Source organism: Ambystoma mexicanum, chromosome 6q, assembly GCF_040938575.1.
Source record: "Ambystoma mexicanum isolate Mex_15411 chromosome 6q, UKY_AmexF1_1, whole genome shotgun sequence".
NCBI classification, from domain to species: Eukaryota; Metazoa; Chordata; class Amphibia; order Caudata; family Ambystomatidae; genus Ambystoma; species Ambystoma mexicanum.
The window spans coordinates 1,404,530,691-1,404,553,127 of record NC_090937.1 but is presented as its reverse complement, the minus strand read 5'-3'; the positions used below and the strand labels follow the sequence as shown (position 1 = coordinate 1,404,553,127).

The following is a 22,437-nucleotide window of genomic DNA, read 5'->3' as shown; positions in this document are numbered from 1 at the left end:
GCCGTCTTGCACGTCTCCTCCCCCTTACAGGTCCCGTGCGTGTGGGAAGTGTGCGAAAAGGTGGACGCACTCTTCCTTCCTCTTCGTCATCAGATGATGACGATGATGAGTGGGAGGAGGGACTTTCGTCAATGGCCATCTCACTTCCCCAATCACTTCCCTCCTGCCCCTCAGAAGCACTATCTGTTTCAGAATGCATGTACACATCTGTGCCTTGCTCTGAGCCAGACTCCATCACTACAGCTAATGCCTCCGCACCAGACATTGATCGCCGAGAAGCCATGAGTACCTTCGCTATGGAACCCTTCACTGCCCAAAGACCAGATGAAGACTGAAACAATAAGTATGTGTGCTTCTCAAAGTATGGAACGTAGGACAGTAAGTGGTATTCAGTGCCACAAACCTACTCCAAACAAGTACACCAAAAGGTCCAGACTTTGCTCACAAACTGTAGCAGCCCTCTGCAATATGACGTACTCCCTGCACGCTACAATAAACGGAGTACTACTTTGCAAACACTCACGTGAAATGCTAAGGACCAGCTGACTGCTTTCCTACAAGTGGGTAGACGGCTACAACACACCTTCACCTAAAAGAAAGAGAACAAAAAATCTATGGACAATGTACTATTCCGCTAAACTGTACAGAAATACAAGCGTGGGGATGAGGATTTCAGCCACACTACCTATTCAGAAACAGCCAACATGCTTTGCACCATGCCCTCCTCCATGGGATGCTTGTGGATGGGAAATCGAGGTGAGAAGCAACCATGCAACGTATTAGTGATTGGGTGAGTTGAAAAGCCATAGGCAATGAAGAAGCAGAAAGGGAAGATAAATAAAGTACACGGCAGGCCCTTCCAGGCAACTGCTGGCACACTTTTGACAAAAACACCTGCTCATTCACATAGGGGTGTCTATTGTAAGGGGAAAGGTCACAAGGACAAAATGAATGCAAGGCCAAGCAAATTGATGTAGGCTGAAGCAAGTGGTGATGGGTAACTAAGAAATAAGCAGCACAAACATACTGAATGCTTTGACATGCCATGAATGCAAACAATTGCTAGGAAGTGGAAGTCTCACTGCCAACATACTTACTACCATTTTTATTCACCCCATCTCTGCGAAACATCACAGCACCTTTGATATTGCCATGGTGAATGGTCCGTATTCTGGTGTTGCCCTCTGTCAGTCTAGTGAACTCGCCATTCAGTTTCCACACCGATCGGTTGATGGCCCTTCTATTCCCTTGAGTTCTCCAATCCATCCTGGGAATCATCTGGGACCAGGCCACCACAGTGTTTGGAAACCTCTGTGCAATCCATTCAAGGTCTCCCATGAGCTGCTCCCGTAGCCCCTTCCGTCCCACAGACGCAAAATAATTTCCTCCCAGGTGCACCACTATAAGGTCAGGGGGGGGCCTCTCCTTTTGCTTGGGCATTGATGATGGCTCCTCGGAGCTGGTGAAGGTGCATCCCCCACACCCCAAACCAATGCACTGCAAGGCCATCCCTTCCAGACCCAGATGTAGGTGGCCCTCGGAAAAGTCGTGCAGCCCTTTGGATATAAGAGTGGCTGAAAATCCACACAACCATCATCCTCACTAGGAAATGGAAACAGGAAAACCCCCATGATTATGGCTACACATTCATTTTACCAAATTACACAACAATTGTGTCAATACATGACTCTTGTAACAATCCCAGACACACACTTCACCCATTCGGAACGCACCTCTCATTTGAGATAACAGTAGGTCGACACATAATTGCCACATTATTTTCAGGGGAAAGAGGTGAAGAAGATAGTATGTCACCTTGTGCCAATAACACAGTTGTGCTGGCGCAATTGTAATCAGTAAAGGTTGTCTGCTCCTGTGGCCCACCGCCTGCACAGCACGGTGGTAAGGTGACTTGCACATGCTACATCGTTACACTTTGGCAGGGTGACTAATCTGACAGAGGATATGACCTGTGCAGCAAGGGTGCTTTGTAACCTCTCCGAATATAGTTACTCTGACAGAATGTGCGCCATTCGTCACACATGGATGCAATTTTGGACACTTTGATTGTGAGAAATTGGGGCGCAGCTCCTGAACTACTGGTGAACTTGGGACCACTCGACTACCAAGGCAGAGAGGCAGCCAAGGTCACAAACATCAACCACCACCACCCTACATCTCTGCCTGGCCAGCACTGCAGCTTTCCCCTCTAGGACGGGATGGGGACCCTGCCAGGGCACCTTGCACCCACTGCTGCTTTTGAGGGACAAAATATCCACCTGGGAGATGGACACCCAAGGCCAATGACTTCACCCCCCACCCCTCCTGCCCCTCTAGCTACCCTGCGTTACAGCTTTTCCCCCTGCAAAAGGATGGGGACCCTGGCGGGGCTCACTGGGACGACTGCTGGAAAAGGACCACATAAATGGGGATCGTTGCAGTAAAAGTAGTGTTCTCTGTATCAAGTGTGCGTACCATGCTCAGAAAAAAATTACCAAAATTACCCACCCCAAATGGAGGGCCCCACCTCATGCAACGCTCCCTGGGGGCAGATAGGGGAGGCCCCACCTCAAGCATCCCTCCCTGGGGTCAGATGCCCCTTCCTAAGAGCAGATATCTGCCCGCAGGGAGGGTTGCATGCGGTGGGGCCCTCCATTTGGGGGGGGTTGAGGGCCACCCCCCGTTGCGGTACATCATTTGCTGCCAATTTAGGGTGCCCCTCAGCCCCCCTAAAAAGCAGCCTGTGAATTTGTATTTTTCTTTTTGTTTACCCAACTTCGCTTGGTGCAGATGGCCACATTAGTGGGGCAATCTGCCCCCACCGTGCCCAAACCCTACTGCCCCATCTATTGGGGGTCCTGCCCCACCTTTTGTGTTGGCCCTCACCCCCCCCCCCCCCACCCACAATGGCTGGGGGACACACCTCATGCAGGCCTCCCTGGGCCTCCTACAAACGGCTGTGTGAGGTACACCCCACCTCCATTTGGGGTGAGGGGGGAGAGGGCCACCACAAAAGGTGGGGCAGGACCCCCAATAGATGGGGCAGTAGGGATTAGGCACCCTGGGGGCAGATAGCTACACTACTGAGACCATCTGCACCAAGTGAAGTTGGGTAAACAAAAGAAAATACAAATTCACAGGCTGCTTTTTAGGGGGGGGCTGAGGGGCACCCTAAATTGGCAGCGAATGATGTACCACAACGGGGGGTGGCCCTCAACCCCCCAACCCCAAATGGAGGGCCCCACCTCATGCAACCCTCCCTGGGGGCAGATAGGGGGGCCACCTCATGCATCCCTCCTGGGGTCAGATGCCCCTTCCTAGGAGCAGATATCTACTTCGGTTGGGGGGGGGCATCCCCCCCCCTTTCATTCAATAAAAAATCCCTGGTGGTCTAGTGGGCCCCAGGACCCCAAACCCCCTCCCACCTCCCCCTTCCCTCAAATTTTTTTTTCCCACCTGTATTGACCCCTGGGGGCAGTGATCATCTGCCCCCAGTGGTCTCTGCCGCTGTGGCCCCATGCCTTGGGGTCACGGGGGATGGGGGCGGCTTACCTAGTAAGCAGCCCCCACACTCCCCCTGCGTCACAAACAGATCTGTATTGATCCGGTGGCATTGCTGCCCGCGGATCGCGCGCCCTGCACCCGATCCGCGGGCAGCAATGCCACGCCTCGATCTCCGGCTTGAAATACAACCGGAGATCGAGGCGGACAAAGGTGGTCTCTTACCTTCTCTCTTCCCCGCAGCAGCCGAAAATGGCTGCTGCGGGGAATTTACTTTCAGTTTCACGCCGACGTGCGTTACGCACGCCGACGTGAAACTGAAGGTAATCCAGCCCCCTGGCAGTGTGGGGGGGACCTCCCCCTCACATAGCCCGGGGGTTGGATTACAGTTTTGAGCTATCCCTGCTTTGCAGGGATCGCTCAAAACAAGGTGCCGAAAAGGACAAGCTATCTCGTCCTTGGCACTGCGTGTGCACTGTCAAGGACGAGATACCTCGCCCTTGGCACTTAAAGGGTTAAAGACACTTGAACGGGCTCGCACCAGTGAAGTAACTTGGTCTCCGGCGCCCACTGGAGCCAACGCGCCCCTGCCAAAGAGGGCAGGACGGAGAGCACGCCTTATACCTAAACAAGGTGAGGAGAGGGCCTGAGGGTCACATCCAAGGGAGGTGGGAGACCTTACCAGAGGCGGCCAGTCTTGAACCGAGCCCTTCTGTAATTTCAGGCTTGACTTCCATAGAAGGCACCACTCGGGATCAGGGAGAGGGTTCCAGGCGCAGATCATCCAACCAGGGCTGAGTGGCGTTCCCCTGGATACCAGGTGAGTGTAACAATCTGCTAGCCCTCGGTAGCATTTATAAAGACTATGCATAATGATATCTCGTGCAATTATTCATACTGTTCTAATGCAGTGCGCGTGAGTCACCAAATACGTCTTCAAAACTTTAACCCCAAAAACCAGTACACAGCCAAACAAGAACAATAGCTTCCCTCCCACCCTATCCCTCCCAAGCCAGAAACCGTAACCTACCGGCACCCATCCCACCCCCCTCCCAGTAACTAAGCTCATGCTTCAACCCAAACTAACCGCAGTGGCTGCGGAATGTGAGCGCTGAGGGCGGCCAATGTGCTCCTAGTGGCATCGGCCGTCAAACTGTTGCAACTGGGACTTGCTCAACCAATTTAGCGGCATCATACAACACATTGCTAGATGAACACATTTGAATTCCGCCCAGCGCTATTTAGTGTTCAGGATCACCGCGGGGAGCAACCAGGCGATCCCCCAGCGTCTGGTAGATCAGCTGAAAAACGTTCTGCTGCCTCAGGCGAAGTGAAAAATACAGTGGAGCCCTTGTGTATAACTCTGAGTTTGGCAGAGAATAGCATCGCATATTTAACTCCTTTCTTGCGTAGAGTGGATTTAACTGCCTGGAATGATTTACTTTGATCTTGCACCCCGGGGCTAAAGTCTGGAAAGAGACGGATTATAGAGGAGCCCCAGCGTAGCTCGCCTTTCTAGGTGGTCACACGAAGGATGATGTCACGGTCTCTGTAGTTGAATATCCTTGCTATTATCGGGCGCTCGGGGCGCCTGGAGGAGGCTGGGCAACCAGGGATCAGTTGGCTCTTTCAACCATGAACATTGCAGTCAGCGGTGGGTTATCCAGTATTTCCACCTGCAGTGTTTCAATTAACTTCTCCATGTTTCCTATGGCAGTCGATTCAGGGACCCCTAGTATCCGAACATTATTTCGTCTGGAGTGTCCTTCCAAATCCTCCTTCTTTGCCAGCACCTTCTTCACAGTTTGTTGCATTTCCGCCATTTCGCGCTGAAGAATAGCAACCTTGTCTTCATTGTCCCCAATCCTCTGCTCAGCTCCGGACATGCGTCCACACAATTATTCTATTTGTTTAGCGGATACATCCACCTTGCAAGTTAGAGCATCAATTTTTGCCCTTAAATTGTCCGTACTGTTCTTCAGGGCAAGCAGTGTTTGATTTAGGGCAGCCACATCCAGTTGGGATTGGGGTTGGCTTGAAGAGGAGGGCGTGGCGTACGAGATTGGTCGGTGCAGGTAAACTGATCCATTCTAGCCTGCTTCTTGGTATTCACCATAATTGTGCCGGCCCCCACCAAACTCCTGAGGAGCAGTCCTGCGTCTTTCCATGGCGTGGACCAGAGTGGGCTCAATGGGGAGATGGAAAACCTTGTAGGAATTTATTGCAACTAGACAACAGGGCTTTCATAGATTATATGCTATCCGTTAATTGTGGAGGTCAGTGCGAAGCTCTTGTGCTAGGAGGTGCCGGCTGGGGGTCTAGGGAACACCCCTTGCTGCTTGGTCATGGCCCGCCAACTGCTGCCCGTACTGGAGACAAGGCAATTGACCTACTCAGGTACGCAGGAGCGGTCCAAAGCAAGTCACGGCAGCCCCCCGGGTCAATTGTGATTGCTGCAAACTCCCTACCGTTTACGTGGGGTGCTAGTCCAGGGCCTGTGATATCTGTCTGCTGTGTCTCTTACTGATGCCGGGGCGGCAGGGCAGGCGAGTCAGCGGCAGGCCAGGGGACTCTTAGATGTTCAAGCAAATTCAGTGCCCCCCCCAAGCCGAGAGGCCACACACTGTATGGGCACCCTGCTTCCAGTGTCATGCACCCCAGTCCTGCACTGAACAGACAGTAGCAACAAATCAGTCTGAGGGGCTAGAGAATGTGCCCTAGTTATGGACACCCAGGTCGACTGATCACCTTACATGCCAGGGAGTTCTCCTTGGGCTCCTCATGCAGTAGGCAGCAGGCAGGAGCGAGGACTGCCAAAGGCCCGACCTCCCCCCGCCGCGCACTGAAAGCTCCACAGTGCCTCCGGGGCCAGAGTCGGAAGGCCCCGTAATCAGCCGTCCGTGCACCCGGGCCACCAGCCAGTCCGCCATGGATACGCGTGCCGCCGCGCCGCAGTGACCATCCAGCGCGCCCAGTGCACATGGGCGATCGGGCCACAAGGCCCCCCAGCGCAGGGCAGAACAGGCGGATGAGGAAGCCGCAAGCCAGTACTCCCCACGGCACAGCTATTGCGCTGAGTCAGAGGCCGCCACAGCCTGCAGCTCCTCCGGGCAGAGATCTCCACGTGATCCTCTGACCAGCGGGGTAAGACACCTCCTGCACAGGAACGGCTTGGCACACGAGTTGCACCGGGGCCACAGCAGTCCGTTCCCCGTGGCGGTCCACCCAGCAGGCGCAGGATCCAGAACGGGGCAGAGCCCCCCCACCCCAAGCACTGGCAAACAGGCAGCGAGCCCGAAATCTCATCCTCCAATCCGCGAGCCTGAGATGACACCCCGGGTATCCAGGTGGGCACCAGCATGTATGTCGCCTTGCAGGCGGCCCGCTAGAATCTTTAGTGTGGGTGCCCTTCCCCCTCACGGAGCCATCAGAACCGATAGGCCACGGTCAGGCGTCCCCCGTCTTTCTGCCTCTGGTACACTGGTGCTGCTCGAGTGGTTGCAACAGGAGCTCCGTATGTTCAGAAAGTTGAAAAATGACTCCAGCATTCGTGCCAAGTCCCAGTTTGAAGGATATTACTCAGGATATTACGGCTGAAACCGGAGCCTCATAGGCAGCAGCCATTTCCTTAGCTGCGCAAAAGCGCCCACCCCCTTCTAACCATTTCTAACCATTGTGGTCTATGTAACAAAGAATATAGCATTCAAACCCTGGAACACCTATTGGTTAACTGTCAGACTCTACAAAATGTAAGATTACCGATTAACAGATTTACACACAATGACTTAGGGTTGACAACGCAAGAATGTGTTATCGAGTGGTTATGAGACACCTCTGTCAATAACTGTATTCAAATTTTTGTACCAAATTAACATGATCTTGATTAGATGGTAACTGATTAACGCAACCAATTTCTATTGCATTTGTAGGTCATCTGTCTTCGCTATAAATTAGTAGTAAGTACAGTCAATTAATAATAAGCACCTTATTAATTACCAGAGGTTTATCAGTTATCCTGCGATTACTTATCCTATAGATGTTTGGCATTTCTTCAGGTATTGTAATGATTATAATTTATTGTTCACACTTCATTGGTTTTAATACCTGTACGAGTATGAACATGAAATTCTGAAATGTAGGGAATATTTTTTAATATAAATTGATAATTTTTATAGATTTGATTGAATTTAAATGGTAACACTTCTTAATGATATGGTTCAGTGCTATCTTTTTTATGAAAAATGTGTTTGGTATGTGTAAGAATAACTTTGATTAACCAATTCACAATTAAAAAAAGCTTCAAAATAGGGTATGTTATCATTATATGCATTATCATTGTTGATTTAGCTAGTCCATATCCTCTGTAAAATAATGCCTTCAAATTTCAGTTCATGATATGCAAATATTTCATGTATAACATCCAAGTTGATGGACCTTTTTTCACTTGGCTTAAATCTGTGTAAACGTTTGTGAAGGTGATTGTTTCTCACCAAGTATCTTTAGGGCACTCTAGGACACTGTTTTCTTGCAAAATGCACATTGACATACAGAGGAATAATCTTCACAAAATAAGTGAACTTCATGCTTGTTTAATTTTCCTTAAGGTATGTGCATGCCAGGTCCGAGCAACTGGAAAAATGTATGCCTGCAAAAAACTGGAAAAGAAAAGGATAAAAAAGAGAAAAGGAGAAAGCATGGCATTAAACGAGAAGAGGGTTTTGGAAAAGGTCATCAGCCCTTTTGTAGTAAGTATGGGCTTTTACTGTGTTCATTCTTTGCTTGATGATTGCAATATTTAAATGCAGCCACTGTGCAGTCTCTGTGCTCATCTTGAAGTGTAGAAATGCCTCAGCAAGATCAAGCTGGTAATTGGATTTCAAAATTGGTTTCCAGGCATTTCCCACAATCATGGTTGCCCACCCCAGGTTACTTTATAGAACATGTTCCTTAAGTCTGGCTAAAGACAGCTGGAGCTTTTGTATTCAAAAAAAGAAATCAAACCCATCAGAAAATGGCTCTAGGGTGCCACGGAATGCTAGTAAAAAGTACACCAGCTTTCATTGGGGTTTAAATGTGTCTCCTTCCAATAAATAGGCTGGGCTGAAAAGTGGAAAGGTAGAAGGAAGAAACCAACCATTGCCCTTGCCAATGGCAACCAAGGGCCAACATCTGCTTTCCCTAAATTAGTCTGCACCAACTATGCTCCCCAGTCAAACTCAGGTCCTCTGTCATTGGGAATCTGGGTGAATGGCGCATGAGTCGGATCAGGAGGGCTACAAAGTTCACTTTTTCTTATGAGGTTCTCCTTTCTTCCCTTTGAGCCTTGTGCAGTATACCATATATAGACATGTAGATATGTTTGCTGAGGCCAGAAATTCTGGGATGTCTTGGACTGCATGTGGTGGAATAATTTAGCAGTTCAATGCAATGCCAAGTACTCGCTGAACTACATGACAAAAGATAAGGTAATGCTGTTAATATCAGGTGGTAATGTTGTAATTTTGGGTTTTAAAATATCGGCGATACCCCAATACCCCGGTTTATAAAATGGGGTAATGTTTGCAAAACCAACAGAGAAAATGTTCTTAGAGACATCCTTCTTAAATTGAATTAGTAATTTAGTTCAACAAACCAGTGTATTTAAACACTGTAATTCATGTTCTCAAGTCACATATATTGTGAAACATTATCACACAAAACTTACTAAACATATATGCGATTGATTTACTAAGCTGAAAAAGTGGCTTAAGTAAGATTACATTCACTAGCACTTTTTGGATGGCTTATAACTTTGCCCCCACCAGGAGGGGCAAAGTTATAGGGCAAGGGTCCCAAAATGTTTGGAAATCCTCATAGACGCAATGTAAAGAAAATTGCCTTACACCTACAGCCCAAACCGCTCAACCGATTTTCATCAAATTTGTGACAGGGGCAGTGGCTTCGTGCCAAAAGCATGCTTTTGTAAATTTGGTGTAAATCCGTCCAGTAGTTTATAAAAATGGTCAATAAGTAGGTAAGTAGGTACAAAAAAATGTGATATCTAGGTCCGGTCCGCAAACTTCCTTCCCTATTCGATCCGTGCACACCCTCCGGGACCAATCGAAGACCGGCGTGATGTCCACGGACAACGTACACGCCCACTGATTGGTTGGTTAAAAGTGTGAGGGCGTCATATTTTTTTAAACAGTTGCTATGTTGGATCCCTGGACAGCAGCCGCCAGTGTCCATGGATAGCGCCCTGGGGAAAAAGTCTGGAAAACCCATTTGGGGTTATTTGATGGTTGAAAGAGGGGCTGGAAAGGGCAGGGGGTGGAATAAAGATATTGAGTGTTTTTTCTAGGTGAAAAAAGTGGGCGTGTGGCTGTCCAGTCCATGGACACTGCGGTAGTCCATGAACAACGCTGTGAACAAACAGCTTGGAAAACACATTTGTGGTTATTTGATGGCTGAAAGAGGGCATAGAAAGTGTAGGGAGTGGAATAAGGATGGAGCTGTTTTTATAGGTTTAAAAAGGGTTTGCAGATGCTGCAGAGTCTGTGTCCAATTCTTACTGTCTGTGGACAACATATGGATGGCAGGGTGTTATGGATAAGCTTTGTTATTTGAAGGTGTATTGTGCGTACTTGTTATATGGTTGAATTCTATTGTGGTGGTTGTGGCCAGTGGCCAGATTCTTGGGACATGGGCATAGGCCATATCCCCAAAGATCTGGCCACTGGCCACACACTATAGCAATATGTGTATAGTAATTATAGGTAATGTAGTGGGAGTTTACAGTATTTATAATATGGTGGAATGATACAATTATAAATACCATATACAATTAATATCTCTTTAAGTGTATATGGTATTTATGATTGTAGTACAATTGAGGACAGTGCTTCTTGATGTCTCCTCCACCTTTCACATGGTCAACAATTGTATCCTCATTAAACTGTTGCATGACATTAGCATCATGGAGCGAGCACTGGACTGGCTGTGTTTTCCTCACTAACTAACCTTACCGGCTGCAACTGGGCTGTTTGTACTCCACCACCTCACTATGTACCTGCAAAGTAACACAGGGTTTTATCGTATAATTGTGGCTCTTCCATATATTTGTCTTCCCTCTGGCTCACCTGATGTCCTTCTTTTCTCATTTCCAATGTTATATTAATTACACACAGGTTTCCTTAAACTGCCCTGAACTAATTTGTTGCACCCGTTTTTTATCTCTAATTGTCTGACCACCATCAAGGCATTGTGTGCTGCAGGAAGATGGAGATCTTTTTTTACTGTGACACCTGTGCCCTGTTTTTCTCCTGCCCTCTGGCCACTGTCTTTGGGCCTCTACTCTCTCCATCCTGTGAGGACAGACACCTTGTGGTTATCTTTAAATCCTCTCTCACCTTTACTCCTTACATTTTGGAGCTTGTAAAGAAAGCCCATGCTTTCAGCTTGACCTCCTATCAAGCATTGTACGGTTCCTCAACTTCTGCTGCTGAAACTCCAATCCTCTGATTTTGAAACGCTTTTTGAAACCGAGAGCTGGAGGCATGCCACTGTCTTCGGCTGGTGCCTGTCTTTGGAACAGCCCTCCTGCTCCTCTTTAGCTGGACTTCCTTAAGTTCTGGAAACTTCTGAAAACACTACTTTTGTGTTCCTGTTTTACTTAATTCTTTGCCTGCTAGCTCATACCACTGGCACAGAGACTGGTGACCTGGTCCCTCATGAACATCACAGGTTCCAGGCCCTATACGTAGTTGACACCAGTACACCCCTCCCCCCACCTTCAGCACTGCCCTTCTGGGTCTACCATCTGGCGAATGTGTACCACACCCTTGGAACTTCTCTGCCCCAGCAGATAGCTAGTGGCCTTCCAGATTGGCATGTTTTGGCACTTTCCTTCTGGGCTTGTATGAGCACTTGGTAATCCCTACTCCTCTTTCCATTCATGCACTTCCTTTACTGCACAATGCATATGTGCATTTATAGGGGCACCGTGTACAATATTTTGGGATAAGCATGTGAAATGCATATGCAAAAGATCTGTGAAACATTTTTAAGTGGCAGTTGGTATGTGGAAGATTAATATGTTGATAGGGTTCTATGTAGAGTGTTTTAAACTGATTGGTGGATATATGTGTGACTGTTTCAAAGCAGGCAATGAGGGAGTTCTACAAATATAACAGTAAACAGGTTAGAAGGGCTGTCTTGTGTGTTGGTGTGCACGTGCAATCTGGGTTTTTTAATTATGCATGGCCTGGCGAGAGAACTGCGGAGACCGCAGATAGTCATGAAGGGCAATGGATTATGGTCCTTATTGTATGCTAGAGGAAAGTATTTGGTACAGAAAATTGTTTGTGATTTTTTTCTTTTTCTCTAGTATACAATTGTCCATTATTTGCATTTGCATAGTAGCAAAAGTCTAATGGGAATGTTGGAGAATCTTATTGAGTCTAACTGCTTTACTGAAAAATGTAAAGTAGATGTAGTCTATGAGCTTATTTTCTGTGCTTCTATTTTTTAACTGTGATAGGTGGTTTCTAAAGGAACCTTTTTTTGCTGTTTTTAATTTTATTTATTTTGCAAGAGGGGCCAGGAAGTAAGGGAAGGGGCGGGAAGCACAGCTATGGAAGGGCAGATGAACGGGGAGGATGTTGGGCGTGAATTTCATATAAGGTAGGGGGCAGTGTTTCTCATGCACCTTGATTACAGGCTCGAAAGCACTTTGAAGCTGCCCCCCCCTGCAGAGTGGTGTGTTGCAGTATATATATAGAGTACTGTTGTCTTTGAAAGATATGGATGAACAGCCTCTTTTATGGTTTACAATGTAGCTGGTGGGATTTTGTGCCACGCAGGAGTAGCCTGTGCAGTTGCAGTATTCGTTAAGGAAGATCTGGCAGAGGAAGACAGCCTACTACTTCTTGAGAAAGGAACAGCCTTCTGAGAGCATCCCGGTTATTGGATTTGGTATGGCGGCGCATGGTGGTGGTCCAGTAGGAGTACTGAAACAGAAAAAGTTCCCAGTTAGGGAACTCCCAACCCTTGCACACTTTCAATGGCTCAAATGTGGCCAGCAGTTTTAGAGTGAATCCTGGTCCTTTAAACTAAAGGGACCTGGTCATTATAGGCTTTGTACAATCTCAGTTGCTGTTCTTTACGTAACAATTTTGTATAGTAAATGGACATCACCATTCAATATAAATTTAACATAACATTTTTTCATTCTTGTGGCCCAACGCGTTTCGAGACAATTCTCTTTTATCTATAAAAAATTAAAACATAAATATCAGTAATTCATTGGCTGATATTTGAGTCATACCAAATAATCTATACATTTCAATTATATTTGGAATTTGGAATTATTGGCCTTTTGTAGGATTCCCTACATCATAGGTACTCAATTTTAATACTGAGAAAATTCAAGTAACATTTCAGACTAATTATTTATGATCCTTGCTCATCATCTACCTAGCTTCATTCTCACTATTGATCTCAGCTGGCCAAATACAATAACAACAATCGCAGGATTCAAAAGTGTTTCTAAATGTTTGAATTTCAGCCATCTATTAATTTCTCCATTATGTAGTGGGTTAAAGTTCCCTAAAGTTTAACGTCTTAATGGAATACTGACCTTACTCATGTATCTTATTCAATCAAAAAGTCTTTCAGTGTTTAAAGGATAGTTCCGGGACTTTTTTTTTATTGTCCCTACGGTTCGGCCATGTGTTTTTAAGCATAACTCGGTAGATCGTAGAAAACTTTCCTATGGACCTTACCCGACTTTTCATCCATTAACGCACTCGAAATCAGCCGCCATTTTCTGATAATCCTATCATTTCCCCCCATCGACCTGGCTCACCTGCTTTTGCGGCACTAAATCAAATCCCCCGCCCCTGAGCCTGACATCAGCAGACGCGTACCGCCCATTTCCCAACGCCAAAGCACGTTTCGTGTCAACAATCGCTGCGCCTCAGCTAATGAAGTGTCGCCATGGAAATGGCAGGACGCCTCTTTCCTCAATAAGTATAAACACACCGTTTCACAACACACAGCAGCAGATTTTCGATTCCATTACTCTCTCTGTGTTACTTTGAGTATTCTGTGACTCGTTTCTGTGCTCTGGTCAGCTACATTCGCCGCTTCTAGGCCTTGTGAACACCTGTACCATCTCTGTAAATTATTTTACTTTCTTTACCACACAATGGCTACAATAATGCTGTATATGTACGAGCCTGAGTACACCGAGGAAGAACTACTGGAAAGGCAAGCACGCGAAAACGATGGGGATTCGTACGGCAGTTGGGAGGACCAGTCAACGGATGAAGAGCCTGGACCATGTCGCATGGACGGCGTCTCCACCTGGTGCACGTGCAATCGGTGCAAGCTAATGCCAACTGAGGAGGAGAACTGCTGCTGCCGTGAAAATTCCGGGTGCTTGGCCTACATTTCGGAAGGCGAGCCAAGTCCGCAATGCATCACCGAGCTGCCAGAGTTCAGGGAAGCCTGCCTCTCACGGACCGTGTTGAGGATGATGATGGTGCTTATGCACGAACTTCGCGGCACTGTGCGTCCGCGTAATCCGAGTAACGATGCTGTCCAACCAATCGGGTAAGGATGGGTGCCGGGGTAAGTGTGGAGAACTGGGTTGAGTAACGGCCGTAATCACTGGTGTAATGGATTCGGCCAATGGTAAGGGGGCACAACAGGGGTCAGAAATAACCCGTATGCGTGTGACCCCAACGAGAGGCAACAGGCTCCTAGCATGGATGACAGAGGATAGTGGCTGGACTGTAGTGGCCATGGACCACAGGGGTTGTGACAGGGAGTGATATCACAGCTAAATAATGGTTGAAAAAACAAGCTGATGGCTAAAACGACCCTAATGTGAGAGACACGTTTGAATGCAATATTGTATCAATCATAGACTTAAATGGACACAATCCTGTCACTAGGAGGTAAACAGGATATTGTTTAGTGATAGCTAAACACATATAACGCAACAATGCTCAGTGGCTGTGTGGTTCACATGTGAATATTGCAGTAAAAAAGTGGTTCTCCAGCATGGGGTCTGGCATGGATTCACATGCTCATGAATATTCCCCGTAGTCAGGCTGGGAATCCTCGGTAAAGAAAAAATCAGTATCAGTTTCGTTTCTGATCTGTCTTTCTTAGTAGTAACCAATCACTGATCTCTGGGTCATGCTGCCCTCAGCCAATGACTGCCCTCTCCCTAAGCCCCGCCTCTGGCAGTCATCACCAGATTTTTACTGCACGCTCAAGTGTTGGGAGTCCTCGTGCTTTAGAGTTTTTGCTGCATTTTTGCGCTTTTTCAGGAGATTTTCTCATTTTTCGGTTTAATCGAGTCTCAAGCTCCACCATTTCTACTTCCGATAACGGGGACCGGTTTCGGATTCCTTCTGCGCCCCTCAAAGGTGAAGTTCTCATCGAGTTTACGCTTTTTGGAGGATTCCGGAAGATCTGCGGCCTACCTCAACAGACATGGCCCAGGACAAGGGAAGCTCGACGTCCGGATCCGTGCTGTTCAGGTGCTGCCCTGGATGCAGATTACAAAAGTTTTCAAGCAGGAAGAGCATTTGCGATGTCTCTACTGCCTTCATGAGGACAAGACGCACGTGGAGAAGGACTGTGCGTTCTGCAAGAACCTTTCGGAACGGACCAAACAAGATCGTTGTTCCCGCCTCGCCGCCTGGCTGGAGAAGGGCACAGCAGGTGAGAAGGCGAAGAAAAAGTCTGAGCGGGCTTCTATGTCCTGTGAGGGCGCCCCGGCAACGGGGGCCCAACAGAAGGTCAAGCACCACGAGTCCGCGGGCACCGGGAGTGCCGAAAGGTAGGGCTCTTCGGCTGCCAGGCAGGGCGCGACTTCCCCGGCACGTTCAACCACAAGCCAGCGCTCTGGTTTGGGGAAGAGGAAGTCTGAGAACCCGGGTAAGCTGCTGGAGCGGCCCCGGTCGATCTCGAAGGGACCCGAAGGGGAGCGAGGCGCTGACCCTCCCCCCAAGGCGAAGGCCCAGGACGCACCTAAGGTGGTGAGGGCTTTGATCCAGCCGGCAAAGGCCTCTATCGAAGCGGTCGCTGCGACCCTGGCAAAGCCGGCTGAGACTACACCAGTGGAAACGGCCTCTGGGCCCAGAGTATCCCTGCCACCGCGGAGGGAATCCTCTTTCCAGACCATCATTAAGACCCCTGTGAAGTCCCCAGCGGAAAAAGGGGGGGGCCGGTGGCTATTACAGACTCGGAATCAGCCTCTGAGGAGGATCTGGTGGAAACCGGGAAGGACCTCAACGAGAGGTTCATAGGCCTCAACAAGAAGTTCGAGAAGGTTCGATCCCAGGGGACGGTCTCCGCTGATGTGATCGAAGATAGCAACGATGGCGACGAAGAGGGCCCAGTGGCGCGGCCATCACGTCCGTCGAAGCCATTACCTGAGCCCCAGGATAGCTCAGCGGCCATTTTGTTGGCGATCCAATCCTTATGTACTGAGATAAGGACGAGATTACCATGGACTGCGACGGAGGATCCAGAACCAGGTCCGTCGGGAAGCCCTCCAAACAAGCGGAGGAGAGTCCACCCCGCTCCTCCCTTCATGCCCGCGAGGCCTGTGGACCCCTCATCCCCCTCGCCGGACCCTAGAGAGGATACGACGACGGGGACGGACGACGACAATGACACAATGGACATCCCGTCAGCCCACCCCCCCCGGGCTTCTCCGCCCAACGAAATTGGCTCCTTTCACGCCATGATAACCAGGGCATCCGAGCTCTTCCAGCTCTGCCCTGAAGAACAGAAAAAGGAAGGTTTTCTTTACCAACGACGAGAGGCCAAGAGGAAGACGGTCCTCGCGGTGCAGTTGCTTGACGACATCTGGGACGAGGGGCTTGCTATCCTCAAGAACCCTTCCACGACACCCGCCAAGAGGGACAGGTACGAGAAGAAGTACCGAGTCCCCGATGCCGCCCCCTTGTGCCTTAGGGCCCAGCCCACGCCTGACTCTGTCGTCTCGGCAGCGGCCAAGAAGAAAGCAGCGGGTGCGGCGGCTTCAACTTCCACTACCTCGCCGGACAGCGAGGGCAAGAAGTTGGACTCCATGGGACGACGAGTCATCTCGTCGGCGGCGACGACGATTAAGGCGGCCAATGCCTTAGCGATCGTGGCCTGCTATGACAGGGAGCTTTGGTTCAAGATAGCTCCCCTACTAGACTTCCTACTGGACGACAAGAGGGCGGTGGCCCTTCAAATTCTGCAGGAAGGCGAGGTGGTGTCGGATCACGCCATAACGGTGGCAACGGACATTGCCGATACCGGATTTCGCCAACTGGACAACAGGGTTTGCCTATGACGACGAGGATGGCTCAAGGCGACAGACTTTCGCCACGACATCCAGACCAGAGTGTTGGATATGCCGTTCAGCAACAACCTTTTTGGGAAGACGGTGAACGAGTCGCTCCAGGCCATCAAGACTGACTCGGAGACGGCCCGGGCCCTAGGGGTACTTCAACAACGATGGCCCTTTCAGAGCTCCGGAGGCAGACAGGGTGCCTCCAAGGGATCCAGCGGTGGCTCTTCTACATACCGCCGGGCAGCCCGCTCCTCGTTCCAGGAGGCCTACAGAGGTCGCGGCAAGCAAGGGGGATCCCGCCGTCATCGTCAAGGAGGACAAGGCGGCAAGGCCTCCTCCAAGCAAGACTGACCCAGCCGTGGCGTCGGGCCCCCACCGCAGCACCACGGTGGGAGGCCAGCTGACGAAGTTCATCAGCGTGTGAGAGTCCATCTCCACCGACCGTTGGGTGCTGGACACCCTGGCCAACGGGCACTTGCTGGAATTCCAAAAGAAGTGTCCTCGCATTCCCCCCGTGGCCAGGAAGGAGAATCACGTCCTTCAACTGCTGTTGGAGGTAAGGGCGATGCTCAAGAAAGGTGCCATCGAGCTCGTCCCCAGGAGGCTCTGGGCCTCCGGAGTGTACTCGAGGTACTTCCCCGTCAGAAAGAAGACAGGCGGTTGGCGCCCCATCCTGGACCTGCGTCGGTGAAACAAATACATCAAGGCGCAGAAATTCAGGATGGTCACCCTCCAGCACCTGCTGGGACAGCTGGAGGAGGGCGACATCCTATCGTTGTTGGACCTGGAGGATACTTACTTCCACATCCCCATTCTAAAAGGACACAAAGTTTCTCAGGTTCGTGGTTCAGGGACGCCACTACCAATTCAGAGCCCTGCCGTTCGGATTAAAGTCGGCACTCAGGGTATTCACCAAGTGCCTGGCACCAGTGGTGGCGCGGCTGCGCCTGCAGGAGATCCACGTCTACCCCTACCTGGACGACAGGCTGATCCGGACAAGGACAACAGTAATTGCCGTCGAACACACAGCGAGGACCGTCCGGCTGCTCACGGAACTGGGATTTGCCATCAACTACCCCAAATCCCACCTGGTTCCGTCGCAAGTAGCACTGTTTCTGGGAGCGAAGCTCAATACAGTGGGGCAATTGGCCTCCCTGTCGGAGGAGAGGACGAAGGCCATTCTGGGCAAGGTGCAACGCCTGCTAGCCACGGACGTGGCCATGTTGAGGTCCATCAAGTCCCTCCTCGGGATGATGTCCTCATGCATCTATCTTGTACCCCTTTGCAGACTTTGGATGCGTCCGCTACAGGAGTTCCTCGACGCCCGCTGGTTTCAGGCGACGGGCTGCTTCGAAGACAGGATGCCTCTCGACGAGGAGTTCCGTCGGGCGATCCTATGGTGGGGTACCCGTGCGCACCTCACTACAGGCACAGAATTTCAGACCCCGTCGTTTCAGGAGACGGTGACGACAGACGCCTCTCTGGAGGGTTGGGGGGCGCACACCGGACATCTCCACGCAAGAGGCCTTTGGCTCCCAGAGGAGAGGTCCCTCCACATCAACATTCTGGAGCTCCGAGCAGTGTTATGGGCGCTCAAGTCATTCCTTCCGTCCCTCAAGGACAAAGTGGTGAGGATCTTCACCGACAACACCACCACAATGTTCTACATACGGAAGCAGGGAGGCACCAGATCCCCAGCCCTATCCAAGGAGGCCCAGGATCTGTGGCACTGGGCCGTCGCCCAGGGGATGTTTCTGGCACCCTTTCATCTGGCAGGGATAAAAAACACCATCGCCGACTCACTCAGTAGGGAGCTGCGCTCGTGCCACGAGTGGGAACTACGTCAGGACCAGGTGGATCGGCTCTTTCGACGATGGGGCGAACCCCGGATCGACCTTTTCGCGACGGTGATGAACTCCAAGTGCCAGAGGTTCGCCAGCAGGTTCCCGCAGCCGAGGAGCATGGGCGATGCTTTCTCTTTCCCTTGGGACGGACTGTTTCTATATGCGTTCCCTCCGTTGCCGTTGCTGCTCCGCCTCATCAACCAACTCAAGAAGTCCAGGTGCAGAATGATCCTCGTCGCACCGGCGTGGCCGAGGCAGAGCTGGTTCCCGGACCTTCTGGACTTGTCAACGTCCCCACCAGTCAAGCTGCCGGCGGACGCGGATCTTCTATCCAGAGAAGGAGGCGCCATTCTTCATCACGACCCGGAGTCGCTGAACTTGCAGGCCTGGCTCCTGCAGCACTAGAGTTTGGAGTGTACGATATCCCGGCTGACTGCAGAGAGGTTCTTGCAAAAGCCAGGGCGTCCTCAACTCTCAAGTGTTACGGTCATAAGTGGAAGAGGTTCTCTGTCTGGTGCCGTGCACAGATTAACCCTCTGCGGATTACGGCCCCTCAAGTACTGCCGTACCTACTGTCGCTGGCCAAAGCTGGACTGGCTCACGCCTCCATCAAAATTCATCTGGCTGCCATCTTCCAATATACCAGGACTACAGGACGGGCATCCTTGTGGTCTCATCGCCTGGTGAAGGAATTTATGAAGGGACTATTCCGATCGGTCCGCCGGTGAAGGCTCCTGCCCCGGCGTGGGAGCTTAATGTGGTGCTGACCAGGCTCATGGGGGGCCCCATTCGAGCCTATGCATTCGGCGCCTTTGAAGTTCCTGCCATGGAAGTCAGCGTTCTTCATGGCCATTACCTCTGCACGACGAGTGGGAGAGATCCAGGCCCTATCTTGCAAGCCTCCATACTTGACTTTTCATGACACGAGGGTGGTGCTGAGGACGCACCCCTCCTTCATGCCCAAGGTGCCGTCGGACTTCCACCTCAACGAGCCCTTGGTGTTACCAGTTTTCTTCCCGTCGCCTTCGACGCCGGCCGAGAGGACTTTGCACTTGCTGGATGTAGCTAGAGCGCTGAAGTTCTACGTGGACCTCACAAAGAGTTTTCGGAAGACGTCACAGCTGTTTGTGAACTTTGGGTCTGAGAAGTCTTCGAGAGAGCCTTCCCTTGATTCAATTTCCAGATGGCTCTCCGGCTGCATCATGCACTGTCACCGGTTGGCAAACCAACCGCTGCCCGGCCGTCCGAGAGCCCATTCGACCAGAGCGATCGCTGCTACCACGGCGTTCCTGTCTGGTGTGCCCCTGCTGGACATCTGCAGGGCTCCTACGTGGAGGTCGACGCACACCTTCACAAAATTCTACTGCGTCGATCGGGACTCCAGGGAGGAGTCCAGGGTCGGCCAAGCAGTTCTGCGCAACCTGTTCGCCTAAGGTGAGCCTGGTGAGGAGGTAAGAATTGCTTAATGTTGAGTTTTTGGATGTAATGCTTAATGTTGAGCCCTTGCCACCTCCCGTGGTTGTGCATGTGTATACTGCTATGTATTCTTTTATTCATGAGCATGTGAATCCATGCCAGACCCCATGCTGGAGAAGGAACAAGTTACTTACCTGTAACTGTTGTTATCCAGCATGGGTCTGGCATGGATTCACATGCGAACCCTCCCGCCTACCCCTCTGCGGCTCTTCACTTGGTCATACTGCCACTTTGCTTGCTACCAAATCTGAGGATGGCTGCCAGAGGCGGGGCTTAGGGAGAGGGCAGTCATTGGCTGGGGGCAGTATGACCCAGAGATCAGTGATTGGTTACTACTAAGAAAGACAGATCAGAAACGAAAGTGATACTGATTTTTTCTTTACCGAGGATTCCCAGCCTGACGACGGGGAATATTCATGAGCATGTGAATCCATGCCAGACCCATGCTGGAGAACAACAGTTACAGGTAAGTAACTTGTTCCATATGCCACAAGACACAAACAGCATAAAAGGTTCATTTCTTATGTGATTACTGTAGACACCAGAACCTTGAAACACATACAATGCATCTTTGAGCAGTGGCTAAATGGCATACATGTTGATGTTGCAGTTTTCAAACAGTGTCAGAGAACAGACTGAAAATGCCACAGGCCACCGGTGTTGGTGGTGCATGTTGTAATGGATGTTATAGGTTTATAAATAGAGCCCTGCTCGCAAGGTCACCAAATTCCCTGTGATGGACAACTGATGTCCCTCTAGGGGGTTGAAGCACATGGGGGTAACTCATTCCCAGAAGTGTTACCATTCTACGGTGATATTGAGGCCAGTTCTTACTGTGTCCAGTCTGTGGACCCATTTTTGTTCGAGCCTAGTGTGCGCTAGATTAATATCACCTCCTCTTCTTTGCTGTTGTAGTTGTTGCAAGATGGTCCAAATGAGTTACTCGTTGGTGTGGCCTTTTTTGCTGAAATGCTCCACTAGTGGTTTATCCTGTATAGAGTTCTTGATGCAAGATCGATGATCACTTATCCTTTGTTTAATGGGTCTGGTGGTTTTCCCAATGTAGATGAGCTCGCATGGACATTTTATCACATAGATAACGTTTTTGCTCTTGCAGTTTGTATGGTTTTGCATTGTACAGATGACATTTTTATGCATGAAGGCCTTGCTGGTCTTGGTGTAGCGACATGCGACACACTTTCCACATGAATAGTGTCCTACTATGGGCGGTAGGCCCCATAGCGTGGCTTGCTGTTTTTCCGGTTCTAGAAACGTATGTACCAGCATATCTCTGAGGTTTCTGTTTTTCTTAAAGGCGAACAGAGGTTTTTTGTCCAGGGTGCCTTTGTTTTTTATCAGGTGCCAGTGCTTGTTTATTGTGGTTTTTAACAAGTTACTGATGGGGTTGAACGTGGTGACACAGACCGTCCGGTCTATGGGTACCTTGGTGCTGGTAGTGAAGCAGATAGTGCGGTCAGTGTTGGCTGCCCTTTTGCGGGCCATTCTGATGGATTTTTTGGGATAGCCTCTTTCGCCTAGACGCGTCTGGAGAAGTTGAGCATGATGTTCGAACTTGTCTTTTTCTGTACAGTTCCTACGTACGTGAAGAAATTGTCTGTACGGTAGGTTGTATTTCAGTCCTTGAGGATGGAAACTGGAGAAGTGAAGCAGGCTGTTTCTATCAGTAGGTTTCCTGTACAATTCTGTTTTTAATGAGTCCCCAGAGCGGTAGATGTGGAGGTCCAGGAAATTCACAGATTGATAATCCCATTAGATGGTGAACTTTATGTGGGAGTTTCTGTGGTTCAGCCATTCGTGGAACTTGAGTAAAAACTCTTTGCTGCCTTCCTATATTAGGAGAACATCGTCGATGTATCGTCGCCATAGCAAGATGTCAGCTTTGTGGGGATTGTCATCGTTGTATATATTGTCATCCTCATGTTGAGCCATGTACAAGTTGGCTATGTTGGGGCAAATGTAGCCCCCATGCTGATGCCTTTCACCTGATGGTAAATCTGGTTTTGGAAGAGAAAGAAATTCTCGGTCATAGCTAGTCTGATGCACTCTAAGATGAAATGTGATATTGGTTCTTCTGTTGAGGCGGATGGTCAATGCTTCCAGTCCTTCCTGTTGGGTGATAGAGGTATAGAGAGCCTCTACGTCCATGGTCACCAGGATGGAGTTGGCAGACAGCTGTAGTTTAGTCAGGCTGAGGATCTCTTCTTGCAATCTCTTGGTGGGATCTCTGTTTAATTTTTTTATATGAGGAGGTAT

General features: G+C 49.9%; 1 protein-coding gene across 5 annotated transcripts in view; it reads left to right on the top strand.

Annotated features, from left to right (window-relative positions):
* GRK4 (G protein-coupled receptor kinase 4) overlaps positions 1-22,437 on the top strand; it is a 1,171,195-nt gene that overhangs the window by 630,964 nt on the left and 517,794 nt on the right. For all 5 annotated transcript variants that reach the window (XM_069632057.1, XM_069632058.1, XM_069632056.1 and 2 more), the window contains one exon: positions 8,106-8,246. In XM_069632057.1, coding sequence (XP_069488158.1) covers positions 8,106-8,246 — 141 coding nt within the window. The remainder of the gene's footprint in view (positions 1-8,105; positions 8,247-22,437) is intronic.